At 39.2% G+C, this 22,740-nt stretch overlaps 1 protein-coding gene across 1 annotated transcript in view; it reads left to right on the top strand.

Moving 5' to 3' along the window:
- Window positions 1-22,740, top strand: part of LOC134048543 (transcription initiation factor TFIID subunit 4-like) — a 146,609-nt gene that overhangs the window by 9,504 nt on the left and 114,365 nt on the right. The window contains exons 3-7 of the mRNA XM_062500380.1: window positions 8,582-8,710; window positions 9,491-9,694; window positions 10,548-10,670; window positions 12,319-12,408; window positions 14,214-14,471. Coding sequence (XP_062356364.1) covers window positions 8,582-8,710; window positions 9,491-9,694; window positions 10,548-10,670; window positions 12,319-12,408; window positions 14,214-14,471 — 804 coding nt within the window. The remainder of the gene's footprint in view (window positions 1-8,581; window positions 8,711-9,490; window positions 9,695-10,547; window positions 10,671-12,318; window positions 12,409-14,213; window positions 14,472-22,740) is intronic.

Below are 22,740 nucleotides of genomic sequence, written 5' to 3'. Positions count from 1 at the left end.
CATTTTGAAAGGAAGACTTGGGTTCTTCTTGACTCTTAGGTGGGGTAGTCTTGGATTAGACATTTAGTTAGGCTCCTCTTAATTGCTGCTGTGTAAAGCATGAATAGAATCTGATTGTTTCCATTCTTAGTGGGATTCTGGAAAACTGGCAAATGGGGATAATCACATACCTTGTAGGGAAGGGCTCAGCTGGCATCAGTTTAAGGCCACGCTCAAAGGTACTGGAGTGTGGACATGTCCCAGGAGGATGGACAGTGTCTGCAGCACAGGGACCACAGAGGAGCAGTGGAACACATCCAGCACAGACTATCAGAGCCTGCAAGTAACAGCAGTACAGAGAGCAGGGACTGAGAGAAGTACCTGTAACACAAAGATGTATTTGATATTTAATGATCTTTACCATTTGCAGTCTTTCTGGTATCTTTAAAATATTCAAGAAAAAACATGACTAAGTGCAATCGTACCAAATAACAGTTTTAATTTGTTCAAATTGTAAGATTGTATAGGATTTTAATGGGGATGTTAATGGTTGGACTCATTGGCCTTTGTGACTTTTTCCAACATAAATGAATCCACAATTCTGTGATATTAACTATTCCTAGCTGCAGTTTTTCTGTTTTATTTTGTTTAGAGAAAAATTTCAAAATATTCAGGTGTATTAAAAGTATTTTTCATATCAGTGCAGCTACAAGAGGCTTGGTTTTGTTTTTTATTATTGGTATCTCAGGGTTTACATGGAAAAAATTGGTCTTCCCTGAATATTATAATGATATTTGGATGCAAATTTGTTGTACTTAGAAAGTTATAATGTGCTTCTTTTGAAAAACATGATTTGGATGTTTTAGACTTAGCTGTGCATAATTTTAATTTCCTTTTGCTTTTTGGTTGACATTAAATTTAGCTGAATATTAATAAATTTTTAACGTTGCCAAAATTTAATCAGCTTTAGAATATTAGTTAAGGTACAGGATTTTTAGGAAACAAACCATAATTTGTTGGAACTTAAACTGATCTTAGAAGAAATCTGCTCTGGTCAAACAGTGTGGGTTTGCTTACACTACTATATTCTTCAAATTCAGAAGTCTTCTAAAACTTGTTATTAGATAGCATTAAAATTTTGCCCCCATATCTTGTTTTGAATCTTAGACTTGTGAAATTGTGAAAAATAAGGAGGTGCTGCCATCTAGTTTTCCTTTGCTGTGTTTCTTCTGTTTATCTGAGTTTTTCATTTGTGCACTTTATAGCTTTTCATGCCTTTGATATGTTTTTTTCACTGGCTCTCAGTATCTTAATACCCAGGTGGGCTTACATGCATAACCAAATAGCAAAAAAAGTTGCTTATTTCAAATTATTTTTAGTTGCAATTATGTTAGTTACAAAATTAAAGTGCTGCTGTAAACTAAGAATATGAAGTGAATACCATACAGGAAAGACCCATGTTAGCCTGGCCCATAATATTTTATTTTGGAATATCTGTTGTTGGAACTTCAGAGCAGGTGGAAGAGTGTATATTGGAGTTTCCCCAGGACTACTGCTGAAAATGGATTTGTCTTCAGAGTTTACAGATGTTCTGTTTCAAGTTTGATTCAAAATGTATTTTCCATTATAAAGTTTTGTTTTATGTTTTTAGTGATCAGAAAAGGCAGTTGTATCTGAACCTTGATGGTTTAGTCTTTTGTTTTTGTTGTTGAAACAGTCTGACTTATATATACATATATATATATATTTTTTAAGAAATTGAGTTTTATCTAGCTTTGTTTTTTTTCTTGCTTCAGGCATTTTTCTAACTTCTGCTCTTTGGAATTTAAAGTTTGTATCATGAACTTTACTGTTTTCTGTGTATTGATACTTATTTTCTGTTAAGTTTCACTTTTTAAAATGAAAAAAAAAGTTTTTTGAGTGTGTGCCCAGTACTGCATCCCCTGCTCTGGCCGTGTTTTTGCAGTGGAACTTGCTCTGAGCAGCAGCTCAGGCTGTGCCTTCACTTGGTGCTGAGGGCAGTCTGAGCTTGGTTGATGGCTCCCAAGCTGCTGTTCTTGCTGAAGCAGAGCCTTTCAAATCTGAGATTGGTCTGGTGATACACTTATGCCTGAGTTTTCAGCATGGTTTATATTTTTATGGCAGCTTTGGTATTTTTTCTCACTTATTTATGACTCTTGTTATTCTTTCTGTTTTTCACAGTCTTTCTGCTTTTCTGACAAATGCTTGTTTTGCTCTTTGCAGAAATTTTAAGCAAATAGATGAATCTTTGTTGTTGCTAAGGTGCACTGCCATTATCATCAGATAAGCTATTCCATACTATTTGTTTTGTATACATGTTTTTTTGGCTTCTTTGCAGTGTTCTGGAGAATATATTTGTGGTAGTAGGGCAGGTGGGTTGGGAGGTCAGAGAGTGTAAGAAATGTGTGGTCTTTATTGTGTTTTAACCACAAAAATGTTTTCGTCCTTTTCCTTCATGATGAATGGTTCTTTTCTGTATTGAGCAGACAGCAGGTTTTCAGTATTTACAAATGATACTGTTTACATTTTTGTAGCATTAACATAGCTCTAAAACTTAGGAAACATTCAAATGTTAGTAAGGCTGTAAATTTAAATGTGCAAAGATTAGGAAGTCCTGCAAAGGAGGTTCCTGAACACAGTCACAGAGGTTCCCATGTGCATTATGCTACATGACCACATACTACTATTATTTTTAATTTCTACAGTGTGTAGGCTGGACAGTCCTCATTAATGAAGATTTATATAATATTTTTCCTTCACTGTTCAGTGGTTTGCTTCAGGCTTACTTGCTGTCCCCCTCTACAGTGGGAATTAATAACCAAGCAGGGTTTTTTGTGAAGCTTATCCCTGCAACAACTTTCTCAACAATGCAGTTAAGGGGATTATTAGCTTCCTTTTGTATGTAGGAAATGGAGCCTAATTGTCTCTATTTAAAATATGAAATGAAAAATGCTGGCTAATTTACTGTGTTCAGTTTGACTTCATTGCCCTCAGTTGCTGCCATGGCCACTCCTGGTCACAAACTCCATGTTGCAAGTTGGGCACTCAGAAATACATTGCATAAGAGTATTGATTACAATGGATGATCTGTATTTGCAGGCAGCACTAAGCACTAGAGGCAGGAGTAGAATCCAGCCAAAGTGACAAAATTCAGCTGGTTTTTGTTCACCAGATATTTTGGATGAAATCTTGTGATTGCAGGAGGACCAGCCACTTCACCAGAGAGGAGAAAGTACTTTGTGAAGTACTTGCTTCAGCAATAGGGGCTTTTGACCTAGAACCCCTGGTTTCTGAAGGTTTTCTCTCGTGACCTGAATTTCCTCTGCCTGTCCTGTGTAATTGCTCCCAGTTCAGTGTTTTCCTGCCCTGTTGTCCCAAAAGGGACATTGTGCACATGAGGAGCAGAGCAGCATCTCCCTACTTTGGGTTCTGATGCTCCACTTGGTGACACTGTGGTGGCAGTGAAGGTTCTGCCTCTGTTTTGTAACCTGTTAGAGATTCTGTTTCCAGTAACTTTTTGTAACTGTGTGCAAATGTCAGGTTTTCAAAGGGATAATGCTTTGGGTCAGTTTCACTGTATTTTTACTAGGCTGAAAAAAAATCAAATCTGTGATAAAAAGTTTCTCTGTATCTGACATTTAAGTTCGTGTGAAGGAATGAAGAGCTGAGAGGAGTTGAGAGGCAGTCAGTCAATGTGTGAGGTTTCTCCATGAACCCTTCAGAAGTTTAAGTCTCAGGAAGCAGTTTGCTAATGGGGAGTGCTATGATTGATTAATAGCAGCCATGCCTGGAGGAAAGGTTGTATGAGTTAGTTACTGAAAAATTATGTGGTAGTTGACCCTGGTTGGACACCAGGCACCCACCAGAGCCTCTCCATCCTTGCCCTCCTCAGCTGGACAGGGAGAGAAAATGTAAGGAAAGTCTCTTGAGTCAGGATGGAGATCCCTCACCAGTTACTGACGGAAAAACAGGCTTGACTGGGGGGGAATTAATTCATTACCAATCAAATCAGAGTTGGGTAATGAGAAATAAAACTAAATCTTAAACCACCTTCTCCTTGCCTCTCCTTCCTTCCTGAGTTTAACTTTACTCCCAGCTTTCTCCACCTCTCCCCCATTGGTGCAGGGAGATGGGGAATGGGGGCTGTGCTCAGCTCATCCCAGGTTGTCTCTGCTGCTCCTTCTTCCTCAGGGAAAGGGCTCCTCACACTCTTCTTGTGCTCCAGTGTGGGGTCCCTCCCACAGGAGACAGTGATCTCCATGAGCTGCTCCAGCCTGGTCCTTTCCATGGCTGCAGTCATTCCTTCAGGAGCTGCTCCAGCCTGGTCCTTTCCATGGCTGCAGTCATTCCTTCAGGAGCTGCTCCAGCCCAGGTCCCCTGTGGGGTCACAGCTCCAGCCAGCAAACCTGTTCCAGCTTGGGCTCCTCTCTCCACAGGGCCTCAGGTCCTGCCAGGAGCTGCTCCAGCGTGGAGTTCCCAGGGTCACAGCCTCCTTCAGGCACCCCCTGCTCCTGTGTGGGGCTCTCCAGGGGCTGTGGGGGGATCTCTGCTCCATGCTGGACCCCGTGGGCTGCAGGGGCACAGCTGCCTCTCCCTGGGTGCAGCCCGGGCTTGGGGGAACCTCTGCTCCAGCACCTGGAGCAGCTCCTGCCCCTCCTGCCCTGGGGGTTTGCAGAGCTGCTCCTCTCACATATCCTCACTGCTCTCACCCAGCTGCAATTCCATGGGGATTTCCTCCCTCTTCCTGAATGTTCCCCAGAGGTGCTGCCACTGTCACTGATGGGCCCGAATTTGGCTCTGCTGGACACAGGGCAAGCTTCTGGCAGCTTCTCACAAAGCCACTCCACCACCAAAACCTGGCCATGCCAGCCCAGTGCAAGTGAGCTCCCAGATTTGACCTTTAGCCTGTGCTTCTGCCCAGTGTCTGCGATCCCACTTCAGTTTTCTCTTTGTTAAACAGTGGCCATTGATAGATTGAGGCGTCTCAGATGGCATCTTAGCATGGTCTGTTGAGTTTATAAGAAGTCTTTCATTTCAGATTTTGCAAATTTAAATCTAAACCCAAAGACCTTATGAAAATTGGGTTTTATGTAACACTGAAGCCATGTATTGGACAACGTAAAGAGGTGTCACAGTCTCTATTGTGAAAAACTTGGCTTTTATGTTGGTGTTTGTTCAAATGCTATTTGGTTTTTGGTTGATAATGGCCAAGTTTATTGACAGGAATGATCATGAAAATGTGTGGAACTTGTCAAAAGTGAACTCTAGTGCAGAGCCTATGCTGCTGGTACCTGGAATGTTGGTCAGTAGGTGTTTGTATAGTACAAAACACAAGTGTAACCCAAACCTGCTCCCAAGAATTCAGATATTAACCTTCTGGCAGTTTGACTTCATTTGATAAAGCTGTGAATATGCAAGGCAATCTCTAAAATTGGTACAGTCCTGCCTTGGCAGTGACGAATAAGTTTTGGCTATTTTGACTATTTTCTCTGTATTTAAGTGACTTGCTTTTTCAAATGCAGCCCTGTGTGTATTCCTTGAAGTACAGAGACAGCTTGTTTGTGCACAGCAGGTACAATGGATTCTCTCCCAAGCTCTGCCTCCCTATTCATGTGCCCAGAGCTCTGGCAAGAAGGAAAGTAAAGATGTTGTTGAAGGAATGAATTTATTGGACACACAGTATTTCTGCACTGTGAAAAATTCCCATGTGCTCTGACTGCCTAAGTGGAAGTGACTTGTTGCACCCTGAAATGGGAGTCTCTTGTGTTACCTGTGTGACTTGGGCAGGCAGAACAAACCTTGGGACATCCCCCCCAGGCTGTCCTACCCGAAATCCTCCTTTCCTCTGCAGCACTGTGCTGTGCTCCCTGTTTCTGAGCTGAGTGCACAGAGCCAGCTCAGGTCTGTGTGCGGATGCGTCCTGCAGTGTCCCATGGCATCACTGGCAGGTTATTGACTGTGCTCATTCATGGTCTGGCTTCCTGCCTGGTAATGTCTGAGTACAGGGCAAAAGGCTCTTCAGTGGTACTTCTGTGTATTTAGGGAATGTAAAAACATCTGATTTATCTAACAGAAATAATAGTTACATTTGAAAATGTATTTCTTTCTAACTCTTCCGGTAATTTCAAAATTTAATAGCATCCTATCAAGCCTCAGCAGTTTTTCCTTAAGGAACATCATGAATACTTTTAGATTCTAACAGTAGGAACTTGACACATTGGGTTATGATTTTTTGTTAAAATTCTGTTCATAATTCTTGTTTTCTTTTTGACATATTTCTCATAAGATCTGTTTACGAGTTTCCTTCCATAGAAAACACAGCTTTTTATTTCTAAATAATTTTTATCAGTTCTGGAAGCGTTCATGTTGGGAATGCTTTGAGTGTCTTCTGGCAACTTGTAGCTGTCACTTGAAGATCATTTCCTTTATATTTGAGAATTTCTCCAGGCTAGTTCCTCGTTATGTTTCTCATCCACTCATTTCATATTTACTTTTTTAACCCTTCTGAGTTTTCGAACCAGGTTAGTAAAACCATTGCATTACTTTATTTGCAGTTCTTTAGTGGTGAGGGATTTCTTCATACATTCAAAAATTAGCAGATTTTATTGCCATTTTCTATCAAAGGCTTTTGTCACTATTGATTTTTAAAACCAAGGGCGAATTTAGTCTTTGTTGCACAGTTTGGTGCTGAGGTCTGGCACATTGGAATTCTTAGTTGGGTATTATAACAATGAAAATTTGTATTTTAATTTTATTTTTAGGTATGTTCCTGTGATGAATAATGGGCATTTATTAGCTGAGAAAAATTCTCTAGCTTGCAGTCTCACTCTGTATTTGTGGATTTCTGGCTGCAAGTCTTGCCTGGAAGCAAGTAGCTGCTGGAAATGCCCTTGGCTATCTGCTTGTTTCCTAAATCCTCACTTCTGGAAGACCAGACTGATAAGGGGGCAGATATCACAGGCATGCTGTCTTCTTAGGCTGGAAACTGATTATAAGCAAGTGAACAAGATACATAGTATTTATATTTTAAATGCAGCACTCACGGGGTAGATATAATTTCATTCAACCAGTATTTTAAAATACTTGGTCATTTTTATAATGAAGAAAAGAGGTGTAGGGTGTTTAAAACAGAAGAAACTTATATGGTCCTTCTTCCAAAAAAACAGACAATTCTGCCTCTTCGTGGTGATGCCGTTTATTGTCTCTAGGCTGTCTCAGGATGGAAGGCATCCCTAGTCAAGATTTTAAAAATCTTGAAAGCTGTATGAACAAAAAAAGGGGTTTGTTCAGATGTCAGGTAGATTTATTTGATTTGTCTTCTTTCCTCCTTTTTTTCCTCCAGTACAGAAGATTGATATCCAGTAGATGACGTTGCTGGACTGATTTGTAAGGAATGCCTGGGGCTCTGAATGCCTGCCTGGGCTTCTGTTCCTTTTGGAGATACTTCAGAGTAGGCTAGATGTTCTTTGGAGAAGTATTTTATGTAGGTTTAATAGACAGTGTAAGAATCTAAAATAAGCAGTTGTTTATAAAATATGAATTTTAGAGACATATGAATTAAAATTTAAATCAAAGAGAACTAGTTTCATCTTGTGAGAAATAACATCAGCCATGATGTATTACTCTCTCCACTTAGAAAATTTGTCTTTTTCAAGTGTGTGACTGCATATCTTCATAAATGAAAGTTCTTAGACACCAGTGTGGTCTCCATTTTTAGTAGTGTGTGGTTCTCATTTTGTCACAATTGCCATATTGTATGATGCATTTAGTTTATAATGGTATTTACATTCCTGCAGAATTAAGTAACTTCTCTGCAGACGCTTTTTAATTTCTAAATCTTGTCCTCTTGTGAGGTGGCAAGAGATTTCAGGCTTGCAATGAAAGTAAATCACAAAATAAGTAATATGTTTGCTAAACAAGATATTTCATGATCTACAGAATGTACTACTGACTGAAAAGCTGTAGATCAGTCTTTTTCCTTTGTTTGCACTTCACATTGCAGTTGCTCTCTGGGTACAGAGCCTGTGTTCTTTGACAGAGGTTCTCCCTGTGCTTAGATTTTATTTCTCTGCGAGTTAATTTCTGTATAATTTAATCTGAAATTATTTTAAGAATATTTTTCTGCTTTCTAAATTTTCTGTCCATATTGATTTTCATAAAGAAAAAACACTAGAACAGGCCTGTAAATACCAAGAGGACCAATATGTGTTGCTGGCAGTGATAAACTCAAATATTGATGAATACTGACATGTAAATATTACAACTGAATTAACGCATCAATGTAACATCAATTTTTTTGCAGGTCACTTTTGTTTTTTCTTATCTTTTTCCATATAGCTGTGTGAGTAATAGCTTTTAGGAGAAATATTGCAAATCTGTCATTGAACATGAGACAGCTAATTGTTCCAGTATTTGTGAATATCTATATATATGTATATATATAAAAGCACATTCGTGGGTTTGACTTCTTTTGCAGTATTAATAATGATTATTCTTGTAATCGCTATTATTAAAAAGCCTTGGAGATCAAGTTACTAAGGAGGAAAAAAAAGTGAAATGCTTGTTTTTCCATTATCAACAGCCGACCTCCGTGGGCACCTCCAGTGTCCGCCTGGGGCTGCCTGTGCAGGCCAAGGTGGTGCCGTCCCCAGCTGCGCCCGCCAGCGCCGCCGCCACGCTGCCTGGAGGGGCTGTGCTGCCCCACACCACGGTCAGTGGGGCTGGGGCACACGTGGGGTCATGGGGTGGCAGAGGGACATGTTGGGAAAGGTATGTGGAGGGGTTGTTCCCTGGGAGGGTGCCTGGAGAAGCTGTGGCTGCCCCTGGGTCCCTGGCAGTGCCCGAGGCTGTTGTAGTAATTATGTCAAGACAGACACGAGTGGCATCGCCACCAGTCTTTTATTACAAACTTCATATTCCTTCTCTCAATGAGCTTCTTTTAGGCAACTCTGACTCTTTGCCCCATAGGCAGCTCCACACAGCACTGACTCCTCTCCCTCTCACCCTCCCCTCCCCTCCCCTCCCCAAACCTGTCCCTTTCCCAGCCACCTAACCCTGTCTGTCCCTCACACAGCATCTCCTTACCTTGTCTGTGCCTTGCACCACCACGCGTCCCTCGCTCCTCACAGCACGGCCAGCACACTCCAGCCCAAAGTGCAGCAGGCTCTCCAGCCCAAACTGCAATTGCAGCTGGAGTGGCCAGCTAAGCCACTCTCTTGTAACACCCAAACTCATTGGGCAGGCACTGATGTTTCCAGTCCTCAGTAATCAGTACAGCTGTAATTCACTGGGAGAGACTGGACTGTCTGGACTATCCTTTCAACCTGTCTTCCCATACAAGGCCAGGTTGGATGGGACTTGGAGCGCCCTGGGACAGTAGAACTGGAGGAGCTTTAAGTTCCTTTCCAATGCGAGCCATTCTGTGGTTTTCTGATTTACTTGTTTTTTTGAAAGTGAAATTTAATTTTTTTTAAATATAAAATATTAATAGGTATCCGTAACTACGACGAGCTCTCAAAATTTGTTCAAGACAACAGTAGCAACTGGAACTTCAGCTTCTCAGCAGGCTGCAGTGACGAGCGGAGGGCAGAGCCAGCCTCGGCTGCCGCTCCCTCCTCAGACGGCAGCGCAGGTGCCCGCGCAGCCCCTGGTCATCCCCAGCTCTCCTGTGCCAGGAACTACTGTGGTATCACAGGCGAGTGTGCAGTCTGTGGGAGCCTTGTTTTCTTAGGACTTTAGGAGCTCTTTGCTATGTTGAGAAGTAGGAAGAGCTTTTTCTTCATGCAGGCATGTATCCCCTGATGGGACAAATACTAGACAAGCAGGGAAAGCCTTCCTCTCGTTTTGGCTAAATGGGGGATACAGATTCTGAGAGGGAGGAAGAACTCTTGTGGTCAGCTTTTCCCATCCTGCCACATACGTGGCACTAGTGAAAGAACTGTTCTGTTCCTGTAGCCGCAGCAGTCAGGGCTGTGGTCTATGGACTTCATGATTGTCCTGTTGCTGGGCCTCAAAACTGTGGTTACACTGAAGAGTGACATTTCTGTTTCTTGGAGCACTTACACCATATAAAAATAATGGCTTGTTTTAGTAGTAATGAAGAAAAGATTGGATATGATGATGTTTGAAGACTTACTTTGGTTTTACTGCTGTAGCTGCTTTGTACAAAAAACATACTGAATCAATAATTTAACAAATTAAGATATCTCGGGGAACATTTGTACGTTATCTGTTGGGAATCTCAAAGGGGAATGCATCTCCAGCAAATTGTTGTGTTTCTTTGCATATTTAAGGTTATTTGTACCAAAGCAGACTGTAAAATATTTCTTTCATTGACAATTTTGTTTTTACTTGTGAGCTATGATGTTCAGTTACCTGAAGAAGGTAAGAAAGTCTCAGTTAACAAGCAGTAATAGCAAAACATATCTCATATGTGGCCTGTCTCAATTAGAAAAAATTATTTTCCTTATTTGTAGTGGTCAAAGCATGCGTTGATTGTGATGGAAAAATAGCATGGAGTTAATAATTGTTTTCTTTGGCTTTTGCAGGAAATGCAAGAGAATGTGAAAAAATGTAAAAACTTTTTAGCTACCCTTATAAAACTTGCTTCTCATAATTCACCATCTCCAGAAACGTCCCGCAATGTGAAAGCTCTGGTTCAAGATTTGTTGGTAAATATTTAGTTACCTTTTATTTTGTCAGTTATCTATTAAACTTCTTATTTTTGGATGCTGAAAACTATTGCTTTGATCTTAACAATTCTTTTGGCTGTAATGAAAGGAGTTGGGCTTCATCAAAATGCAATATTCCGTACGTTTTATACATTAAAAAATCTGTTAAAGGCAGACTTTGTCTGGACTTTTGAAAGGGGAAATGCAGCAATGTATTTAGTAGGCAGTTATCCTACTGTGGCTATTAAAGCCACTCTTGTTTTGATGAGTAATATTTTGGCTGTTTCTTTAGTAAAACATAGGATTTTTCCATGGGGATTCAAGTTAAGTTTTTTTTTTCTTTCAAACCCTGGTCTTCTCTGAAACAAGAAGCTCTTAATTTTTGAAGCACAGGACGACTGTAGATACAATCCCTTCACAACGTTGTGTTTAGAGTTTCTAGGACTGAAGGAAAAGTATTTTCCTGAGCTGTTGATTTTCAGCTGTTCTGCAGACAGGTGCCCCTGCATGGAGCCTTAGTGGCACAGAGATTTCCAGAGGCAAAGCTGTGTGGAAGTGCTTGGGGCCAGAAAAAGGCTGGACTTGCTGCAGTCTCCAGTGCAACAGATGCTTGTGTATGATGAATTGTGTAAATGAGCTGCAGGCAGAGGTTACTGTGGAGCTGGGAAAAGAGTCAAGCTCTTAAAGAAATGTAATATAGTCTATGAAATACTTGGGTTTGAAAGTAATTGTTACACATCTCTTTGAATTCATTGCCTGAGAAATCTGTACAATTTAGACAAGCCTAAGACTGTTTTCAAGTGTGAGCCATTCAACAACCATATTCAGTGATTCCAGTGAAAACTTGCGTTAAGCTTTACAGACTTGAAAAGAGTAAATAAGTAAAGGTAACTACTTTAAACCAATTACCAACACGCATATATAATAAATATATTTATTGAAGCTTATTTTGGTTTTGTTTTTCTCTTGTTCTGTATCAGATAGGAAGGTTAATTATTGTTTTTATTACAACCTGGACTTGTAACTAATTATACTTTAGAAGTACCATAAAATGCACCCAAGTTAGAATTCTCTTGAATTACTACTAAATAAATGACTGATTATGTATCTAAGTATGTATTTTGTGAGTATACATACAAATTAATAGAGGAGAAAATTTTATATCTACTTATAAGCATGCTTTATATAATGGCCACGCTTTACATATATAGTTTTATATATATGGATTCTGCAAGTTAAATTGTACCATCAGAATTGGTTTTGGAGTTATTACAAAGGCTGACAAATTTTATATTTGTAAGGTTATGTCAACAACCTGTTATTGTTGTTTTCTTTTAATTTTAGAAAAATAAATCACTATGCAAATGTTAGCAAGAGAGTGGAGTCCCAAAAGAGACTTGAGTGTTTTTGGGACCTTGTTTTGTCTTAAGGTGTGCATCCCCAAGGGATGCTCTGAGTTTTGAGTGGCATGTTACATGTTTGAATAGTTGGCAGAGGGATCTTAGAGAGGAATTAAGGTACTTCAGCTCTGAAAGTTTTTGATGTGGCAGCCTATTTAGCTAGAGAGATGCGTGTGTACAGTAGCTGGGAAGAGGCAACCAAACAACTGAACTGAGATGTTGATGGTTTGTTTTTCTTCACCCTGAAGGATGCAAAGATTGATCCAGAAGAATTTACAGGCCGCCTTCAAACGGAACTCAAATCATCTCCTCAGCCATATCTTGTACCTTTCCTTAAGGTAATGTGAATATTGTTTGGATGAATTTATTTCAGTGCAAAATTTCATTACGTGAAGTCTTAGAATAACCTTTTTAATTAGTGTTATCTTCATTGGTCTGGAGCAGGACTACACTTCCTTTACTTCTGAATGGTCCCCATTTCTGCCAAGATCTTCCTGGCTGGGAAGTCCCGTGCAGGCTCCACCTGTGTCAAGCCAGGCAGGTGCTGCTCACAGCCTGAGTGGCCCTGGGCTGCCCAGGCTGCTCCCACAGCCTGGGACAGTGGTGAGACATGGGGAGTTCCCACAGGAGGGACACCTTGTGTGTTTGGGACCTTGGCTGAGTTTTACAGAAATGTATTTGTCATCCAGAGCTGCTCTGGAGTTCACAGCTTGAGTAGCCTGATCTAGAATGTTGAAGTAATTAGATTTAAAAAAAAAACGAGCAGTTACTCCCTAGTTTGGAAACCATCCAGTGGCTGTTCTGTAGTGATCCTTTGCTTTTAGAATTAATATACTTTTCTGTGGTAATAGGTAATTTTTTGTGAAGAAGAAAAACATTCACATTTCAGAGCCCCAAGTTATTTTTACAGAATGCTTCAAGTAATATAATAAGCTGTTTCCATACTGTTTTCCTAATCTATGTTTGGGTCATTGATAACTTTCAATCCATGTGTAACAATGATTATGAAAAACTGAACTGGATAAAATGTTGATTAGATGACTCTGCTTCTAATCTGGAGCTAATCAACAGTAGAATTTTTGATGTGATACCAGATAGATTTATTGTGTGGTCCTAAGTTAAGTGTATGTGCAGGTAAATTTAGCTTTTAATTGGTTCTGTAAATTAGCTACAAAAACTTCCATATGCAGGATTATATGCAAACATAAAAAGCACGTTTAAGTCCCAACAAAACCACAAATATGTCTTTAAAAGTATTTTTGGTCTAGTTCAAAAATTCTCTGTTTAGTGCAGATTTTCTCTCTCTTCTGTCCTTGCAACTTTGCTTCAGAACTTCTGCTCCTGTTTTTACAAGTTAACGTTAACTCTTGTTTGTGGCTTTTACTGCAGTCACTTGTAGCATCATGATTAAGTTTTGATTTATATTTTTTCTTTGAAGTCCTTTCTGGGCAACAGACATTAAGTTTTTAAATCAATACTAGAAGTTAGAAAGAGCTGTAGCTTTGGCTGAACACTTTTGCATTCTACAGCTGCCTGGGGGAGCACTTCAAAAGAACACTTCTGCCACTTAAAAAGTAAAAAGTTTGTTCAGGAAGGTACAGTACAGCCTTTTAGAAGTATGTTTTCCTTGAAATGGTATGAACATAGAGCTTACAATAGTACACTTTTTTAATTCACTTACAGTACATTACTTCAGAAATAATACAATAAACAGCTACTGCTGTAGGGCACCGAGAGTGAAATCGTCTGGTTCTAGGTACTGGAGGTGTGTTAAGAGGAGTGAATTGGTGCAGCTTGCTGGGAATAGGGTTGTTCCATGGTTCTGCCTTTTCTGCTTCCATTTCTTGCTGGTCCAAAGACCCAAGCTACAAGTTACAGATAGTCTTGAGGAGAAGAGTGTTATATTTTTCTGCTACAGTGGAATTAAGGGCACGTGAAAATCTACAGGATTGCTAAATCCAAATTGAAAGCTTATTAAAAACTGAACTTTCTCATACAAAATATGTTAAATCTTCGTTCTGTTTGGTGAACAGGCAGTAAAATTGGAAGAGAGAATTCTTTTAATTATATTGGCAGCAAATTTCAAAATGCTTTTTATCAATCCTCTAAGTTTGCTGTTTCATAAACTTTCTTCTGTTTGTAGAAAAGTCTACCTGCACTGAGACAATCTTTACTGAATAGTCAACATTTGGTTTTGCAAGGACAGCCGTCTCAGCAGTCACTCCAGCAGAGCAAGCTCTCACAAGTTATACCTCAATCTGCCTCGGGAAGCATCTCCTCTGTTGTCACGACGCAGACAATAGGAATAAGGCAACCAAACAACATTTGCACAGTCTCTGTATCAAATACAGTGCAGCCTCCTCAGGTTAAGGTGGTACAGTCAAATCAGAGTTCTCAACTGGTAGGTACTGTAGTATAAAAGAGGATTTCTTAGTGAACTGTACAGTAGTTTTCAGTGCCACTTTCATTGCAGCTTGTTTGGGAAAATTATTTTTTTTGTTTGTATCATATTCTGTGATGTGTGGTAGTACCTCATTTTCAGTTATTTAACATGTATGCTCAACTATTACTTTAGATCAGATTATTAACATAAATTTAAGGAAGTGCATTCTTGCTCTTTTTGTCTGCAATAGAGTGGTTGTTGTATGAGCACAGTGGAATTTATCAGAATTACAAATGTGGAACAGAAAGCTTTCCAAGATTTACAGGCAAGAGTATAATGTTGAATATGTCATTAGGTATGCTGCTTTGCTTTCAAATTAAAATTAACTCTCTCATTTTAAACTCTTCTGCACATAGTTATAAAATCTTGTAGAAGAATAGCTGTGCTGTACCAGGATGTTTTGTTTAGCAGTAATGCCATTCTCTATTACTCACTGAACTATATCTCTGTTGTGCATAGTGGAGTATTAAGTGCTTAGAATCATTAATTTCAAAGGCATTGTCAATAAGGCATCTGTACAGCCAGGTGGTCACTGAGAGCGTGGGGACTTTATCCTGCTGTTACACAGGATCTTGTGTGTGTGTTTGCACTTGTAATTAAAAGGTGTAAGGATTTTTATAAGGCCTTGAGTTTATACAGGCATTACTACCCTTTGTGAGATTTTCCTTGTCTGTGGTTTCTGTGTATATGTGTGTGTGTGAGTACTTCACTTAGGTTTCAAACTCATATAGAGAGGTTGCAGAACATGTATCAAGTTGGTAGAAATTTATATTATCGAGGTCGAGAAATGCAAATGTGATAATGTAAAACCTTACAGTGATCTATCCTTGAGTTTATAGGCTCTATAAAGTATATCAATAATTTGTAAGGTGTGTGGAGAGAGAATATTTCTTCTGCTTTAATTTAAAAGTAGCAGTGCATGGTCTGAAAATACCTGAACTGTCTTGAACCTTACAAACACTTTCTAGTGGTTAAATTATTAACTTTAAAATAAAATTAATATAATTTAATAGTCCTTTAGTGAGCATAGTTTTAATGTGTAAGATCATCTTGAATGGTAAGATTTCTGACTCTGTTTGTAATACACATAAGACAGCTGGGTGTTTTTCATCTTGACTCGGCTGCTTCAATGCAAGTCCAGGCACTTGCATTCTTTCTTTTTCTGAGGTGGCTTCTCCCCACCCTGTCTGGATCGTCGTATTAATTAGGAAAGTGTTGCTTACACTTTTGGTGACATCTCTTTGATTTGTCCATGTTTCATGACTGAATGGACAATAACTTTGGCCCTTCTAGGCAGAAGAGCAGAAGCTGGTGATAATTACAGGCAGTAGGTGGAAAAATTACTCCCTGTCCCAGGTTAAGCAAATTTCTGCCTGCAGCTGACAGATTGCATACAGGTAGAAATTTCCATGGCTAATAAGTCTGGCCTTATCTCATGTCACAATCTAAGGCTAACCTACTGCCATGTAACATGGCTGTTTCCAATGTTGTGCAGCCCACCTTATGTGCCCCTGTGCCCACTAGGCAGCTTTCACCCCTCCTTTTGAGAAACACTGCTGTAGGACAAAATGGGTAAGACCACAGGAGTTCTTACTCTTACAATTCTAGTTCTGGTGGAGTATTTTCTGGTTGAGTTAAAGCCAGATTTCTGGCAGAGGCATGCTCTGCCTGCCTCATGTCAGTGGGTACTCTAAGCAAGCAATTGTGATGTTAACCTGAGTAGAGATTAGCAATGTGAAGAGCTTTTCTGACATACCTGTGTCACAGGAGGGCTGAAAACTGCTCAAGTAACATTGTGGAGATCGATCTGACGAGCAAGAGAAGCTGGTTTTCTGTCTGTAAGGTCATCACAGGTCTAGGGCTGAATTTTCATTTACTGGGTACGTGAAATGACCACTGCATTTTCAAAAGGTCACAAACTAAGCAAAACTATGGTTAATAAGGTTCCTTTTCTGGGAAATATATAATATCTAAAGACATGTATAATAGGGAGAAGACATTAAAAATGGTAATTTATTTGCTTTACTGTGAAACTGTTTTTTCTAATTTCTTATCAGTCATTAGGTAGTTGATTCAAACATTACATTACCCAGGCACTTAGTGACCCTCAGAGTAGTTCTATACAGGCAAAAGCAGCATCAGACATCAAGAGTTACTGCATCAAAAAATCTTAGCACAGCAACCATCAGCTCAAGTGCCAAAGCAGACAACACAGCAGCAGCTCCATATCACCCCAGTAACTGCTGATAAGTATTGATTTTTTGTAGTGACAGTGATCACACTGTCAGAGTTCCCAGTGCTCCCCGAAATCAGAGCACAGAGCTGCTGGCCATCTTGCCTTGGACTTGTCCAGAAGAGGAAGATTGCAGCTGGCTTGCCCGAGGGTAGCCAGCACTGATGGAAGAACTGGCTGAGCTCCAGCTTTTCCAAGCCTGAAGCTCATTGGAGAGAGTTCCAGCTGGCTTTGCAAACTGTCCAGCTGCAGAAGGGCAAGCTTGTTTTAGAATGTAGATCTTTTCATACCAGCCAGTTTACAGTAGTCCAGTTTCCCTTAAAACATGAAGGCTCTGTTAGCTGTTCCTTCCTTTGTTTTTTTCTGTTTCTCAAAGGTGTCACTGTGGTGATGCTTTCTCCAGTTATGTTGAGCTAACATGCAGCAAGAGAATCCTGTGAACACTGTCAGCATGCAGCACAGCTTGCACAAAGGCTTTGAAATGTTCAGTGTTAGGGAAAATGAAACAGGAGACTTTTAATCTGTTTTGTAAAGTACTGGAATCATATTCCAAACTATGAAAAACAATGCTTTATAAAGCTAAATAGTGCTACTTCTACATAAGGAAAAGGGGAACAATCTTAGGCTAATATTTTATTGATGAGACACTAATGACATAAGCCAGCAATCAATTTTTTTAAATTGTTCTAAGTGCAATGTTCAAAGTTTGTCTAAATTGCCATTTTTAGAGTCCATATACTCTGTGTTGCTTTTTACAGGCAAACATTGCCTGTCTTGTTTTGGGTGTTGCAGCAGATAAAATTTGTATGAACAAGAGAGATGTTCTTTATTACACATGTTGAGGTTCTGAGTAGATTGATGGGTAGTGGAGATGGATTAGCACTTAATGTATTGTGTTGGCAATGATTGTATCATAAGGAGAAAGTACTGGAGGTTAAAGCCAAGTATTAAACTTGAGTGATAAAAAATCCCAGTAAGAAAATCAGTGATCCATCTTAATTAAAATAAATTTAATTATATACAAGGCTGTATAATGATTCATGTAGGTCTAGAATTAGGAGGGATGTATGGAAATACATCTGTACCATTACTGCTGCACTAATTGTGCACACTGTCCAGAGGGCAGGCTCTGCCAGGTTCTAAGTTACATTAGAACAGGATTTGCTCAAACATTTACTGACACTTTCCCTGCACTGCCACAGTGGTTGGAGTCTCTCAGAGTTGAGATAGAGTAATGGAATTTGGAAACTAGATACAGCAGCAGAATAAGAATATTGTTATATGGGGATGTTCTGCTTGGTTTATTAATTCTCCACTGAAGCTTTTCTGGCATCACTTTTCTGTTCATGAATGAATGTAACTTGTACACATTTTAGTGAAATTTTAGGAAGTAATTTTCTTTTTGTCTTGTCTGCAAGGCAGCTTAGAAAGGGAAGAGTAATAGATGGCTGTTTGGATAAAAGGAGTGTTTTCTATTAATTAACTAATAAAGATCCAGTCACTGACATGGAATTTGGTGTGCAGTTACATTTAAATAAAAATGGCAGTTGAGCAGCAGATATCTGAGATCCATTAACAGGAGCAAAGCCTATACTTGACAAATTGTATGCCTATTTGAAACGCAGCCTAGTGGTTTTCTGCGTTGTTATCATGGACTTAATTTTCAGAATTTTGTGGGCTGTACTTTAATGTAAGGAGAATATTGTCATTGGTTGCTGTTTGGAAACCTATAACAAAAGGCCAGGCTTGAAAGCAAAGATTAAAAGAAGAGCTTAAGAGAATTGAACACATATAACTTGGTCAAACAGTGATTATGAGGGAAAATAAAAGGGAGATGCCATTTTTTGAAACAGACCAAGATGGTATAAATATGAATATAATTAAATGAAGTTGGGTTTTGCTAGGATATAAGGCAAAATATCCTTAAAGTAAGAGAGGATACTAGATGCTAGATCAGGCTCCCAAAGACAGTGATGAAAAAGCCATAACTGAAGGCACTCAAAAGTAGACCATTTGATCACTGTAGGAGGAACTGTATAATTAATTGAGGAGGAAGTGGGACAAATCATCTTGTGGCTTCTGTTTTCTTTTTCATTTCTTTGTTGAAAACCTATACTCAATGGAATAATATTTTTGTCATATTATTAAAATTTATGTGCTGAGTTTTTAAATAGTCAGTTTTTATTTGTGAGGAAAAATAATTGCTTATGCAGATTTTGGGGCTGCAGTATGGTAAGCAATGGTAAATATGAATTCTAGGCCCATAAAAGCATGAACATTGTAAGTTAATGCTGCCAGATTACATGATAGCTGAGGTTTGATATGACATTTATCTTCAGGAGTGAGTAGACTGATAAATCACAAGTGGCATAGCCACAAGTGAGTTAGCAAGTGTTTACTCATGAGTGAAGATAAATGTCATATCAGACCACAGCCATTCTGAGTTTTATATGTTTATGCATGTCTTGTTTCTTCCTTCCACGATATCTTTTTAACTTAATTGAGAGAAAAAAAATGCTTGAGAAAGGATATATTTTTCAAATTTATTTTTGTTTTTCATTCTTTGCAGAAGCTCTTCTTTACTGTGGTTTTGTCTTTATTGCTGTACTTGATAGGTTTAAGCTTTTGGATCAGATGCTTTTGTTGCAAAGTGCGATTTCTGTGAATTGCACCAGGCTGGTTTTGCAGCCCTTGTCAAGTAAAAGAGAGGCAAGTAAAAGTTGGAACCTCGTGCATCTGCACTGGTCCAGGAGATTCGCAAAATCCTTGCCCTGAGAAACTTCAGCAATGAGTTCTAATCTTACTGTCCTAAAGGAATTTTCCTTTCAATGGTTTGTAGGTAGTGGCTCTTACTTCATTTTGTGTCTTTTGTGCAGGCATGAGAAAGACCAAGACCAATAACTTCTGTTCTGTTTCTGCTTGAGTACATTTGATGTGCTGTGGCTGGATTCTTTCTCAGTCTGTATTTGTTGGCTTTGTTGTTGATTGTTGGTCTGTCTTCATGCCTGTAACTTGTTCTCTGCCCTGCAATAATTTACACAGTAGAGGATGTCATGGAATGATTATCATCTTCTGGCTTGAAATTGGGACCAAAGAGAGCCATTACTTTATTCTCATAGTTACTAAATCTGCGCTTTTTGAAGAAAACCCTTAGGGAAAAAAAAGAGTATTTCAGCTGTCACCTCTTTGTTATACTAGTTATGAGTAGGGTGGTTATTGTATAGCCTTTTTTTGTCTTCATGAGCCTGCTGCCTTATGGAAGCATCCTTGTACAAACATCCTTTTTTCACCTGTGAAAATACAGTTAGCTTTAGCAAAGGACAGAGTAGTATCTGCAGTGTTCAGGAGGTGAGGGGAAGAATTGGTCTGGCAGAGAAGACAAATGGTGAGTCAAAGTGAGTGTCAATAATGGAGAGGGATGATAAGATGAAATAAAAAAGAGAGGGAGAATACTCTCTATTTTGAGGAATCTTACATCTTACTTTGCAGAAAAACATTGTTTTATTGAAGATAAATGTAGGCAACTGTTCACACCTTGCATTTGGAGAAGCAATGCCATGACTTTGCTGCTTTAGTGTGCTCCTTGAAGAGCTCCCAAGGGCAGCAGTCTAGGACGTGATTCTTCAGCTTTAGCCAGATAAATTGAAGAGGAATAGCTAGTATATGACAGTATTATCTTGCTGTCTCAACACTGTCTTGATCACAGTTTTGTTTGGCAATTTTGCCGTTTTCCAAACTCTTACGAAATCCAGGCAATGACTGTATCACATTCTGTCTTTTCTATTTTCTGTGCCTTTGTTGTTTGTTGTCTATGCTTGCTTGTCTTCAGTGGTGTACATAATAAAAATGTTTCCCTTTTTAGTGGAGGTGGAATGATGAACAGTTTCTGTAAGCTCTGAAGACTTTTGTATTCTGTCTTGTTACCTTTTGTGACTCAGCACTTTAATAAAATCTGGGGTGATGTGTGTATGGACACAATGGTGAAAGGTTGGAAGGGACTCCTGGAGGTATCTTGTGCAGCCTCCTGCTTACACACTGGGATGTCTCCCATGTGACCAGTCATGTTTGGAGTGTCTTCAATAAGAAATTACACAGCCTTTTGGGACAGCCTTTTCCAGAGCTTGCCCACACTCTTGGTAATTTTCTTTTTCTTCTATTACACTGGACTCTCCTATATTCCAGCTTCTGTTTTTTTGTGTTATATCCTTCTGCTCTGCACATCTGAGGGAGCTGACTCTATCTTCTGCACATCTTTTCAAAGGTGGTTGCAGCAGCACCAAGATCTCCCCTTTTCTGAAGGCTGGAGTAATGTCCCTGAAAACCTCAGTGTCCTAAAACTTCTGTATCTGCTCTCTCAGTCTGGGTCAGTGCTTGTCAACTGATCCGTGGCACTCAGCTTTGATTCAGAATATGGATAGATAACATGACATGGGGTACACTTGTTGCATGTGTTTTTAGTCTGTGAGAAATAATTTAAGTTAATCATCTCCCTGACCAGCTTGCTAGTACATTTGTTCATTGTCTCCAAGTTTCAGGTCAAGCTAAGGACGTAGTAGTAATGTTTATGCTGTTGGGAAAACAAGCAAGAAGATTAGAACAGTTTGAATTATCTTAATTGATGAACTGAAGTGTGGCTTAGATAGTTAACAAATTTTAATGCAGGATCCTCTGATTCATTGCCTGCAAAGAATTTTGCTGCAGTTTGTCTGCAGAGAAACTACACACTCTGTTGCAGAAACAAATTGCTAATGTTAATTCCTTAATGACGTCCAGATCTGGAGATTGCATTGGTGTTGAAATATTTCTTAAAATTCCAGTATGGAAACTGGGATTTAGTCTAAGATGCTACTCTGAGCTCTGGTGCAGTTGCTCTTTTGAGAGAGTCTGTTGCTGATTGGTGTCTGTATGGAGTTTAAGGTGATGATTTTGGTCTCTGCCCCTTGGAAAAGTTTGTTTAACAATAATTTTCTAGACTTCGAGCATTTGTACACACACTGAAGTTGTAGTACAGTATTTGCCAAAAGACAGTTTTTGGAATGTATTGGAAGTAAAGAAAACACTGACATTTATGTCATCTTAAATGGTTAAATATTGTCCTATCTTTAATGGTGCTAGTGGCTCATTTTGGAGGGTATTCACATGAAAATATTAATCAAGGGAAATAGAACTTCATTTTGAGCTGTAGAAGTTGCCTCACAGAGAGAAAAAGTAATTGTAGAATATCACTGTGATACCAGATAGTAATTCTGTCCATGTCCAGAGGTCCCACACTTCTCTTTCATGGCCTGGCTTCTGGCCCATTAGGGTACAGCAGCTTTTCTTGACTATTCTCTGAAAATTGATTCAAATAAAGTATTGTAAAATGGGCAACATTCTCCTTTTTCATACCAGTGTATGTTTTCTTAATGTGGACTCTTCTGTCTTTTTACCAAAACCACATTTGTTCATGTTTCCTGTGCATCAAAATGCAGTTAAATTCAACTTTCTTCTGTTATTTTCACTGACCAACTTTGTTCCTTTCCTGTTTTGAAGCATGGTAGATGCTTTGTTCTTTCCCCTCTGAGTGTGACTATTCACTCACTGTCTTGACTTAGTAAATTTATATCTATTTACTCTATTTCTGAGCTTAGTACAAGTGCTCCATTTTCCTTCGGTCTCCGTAGTTGAAGCTGAATCCTTAATCTTTTTTCCCATTTTTCTCTCTGCAAGGTGATTATTGCTAATATTCACAGGTTTATTATAACTTTCTGACTCTGTATTTTAGGATGTACAAAATACAGTTTTGTAAATTCAGAATGGCCTATTTGTTTTTTCTCCAGAATACATCACAGATCCCTCATTCCTCTATTCTTGTTTGTAGTTCTCACCTGTCTGCCTTCCAGATTTGGAGCCCTGGTTGCTGCTAATGGCACGGTTTCTGCATTGCTCCTCCTCTACTTTCGTGTCTCATTTGCAGATGCTGTTTCTCCTTTCCTTTTCTCCCTAGGTTGCTTT

Source organism: Cinclus cinclus, chromosome 11 (assembly GCF_963662255.1).
Source record: "Cinclus cinclus chromosome 11, bCinCin1.1, whole genome shotgun sequence".
Classification (NCBI taxonomy): Eukaryota; Metazoa; Chordata; class Aves; order Passeriformes; family Cinclidae; genus Cinclus; species Cinclus cinclus.
This window is presented reverse-complemented; position numbering and strand designations above follow the sequence as displayed.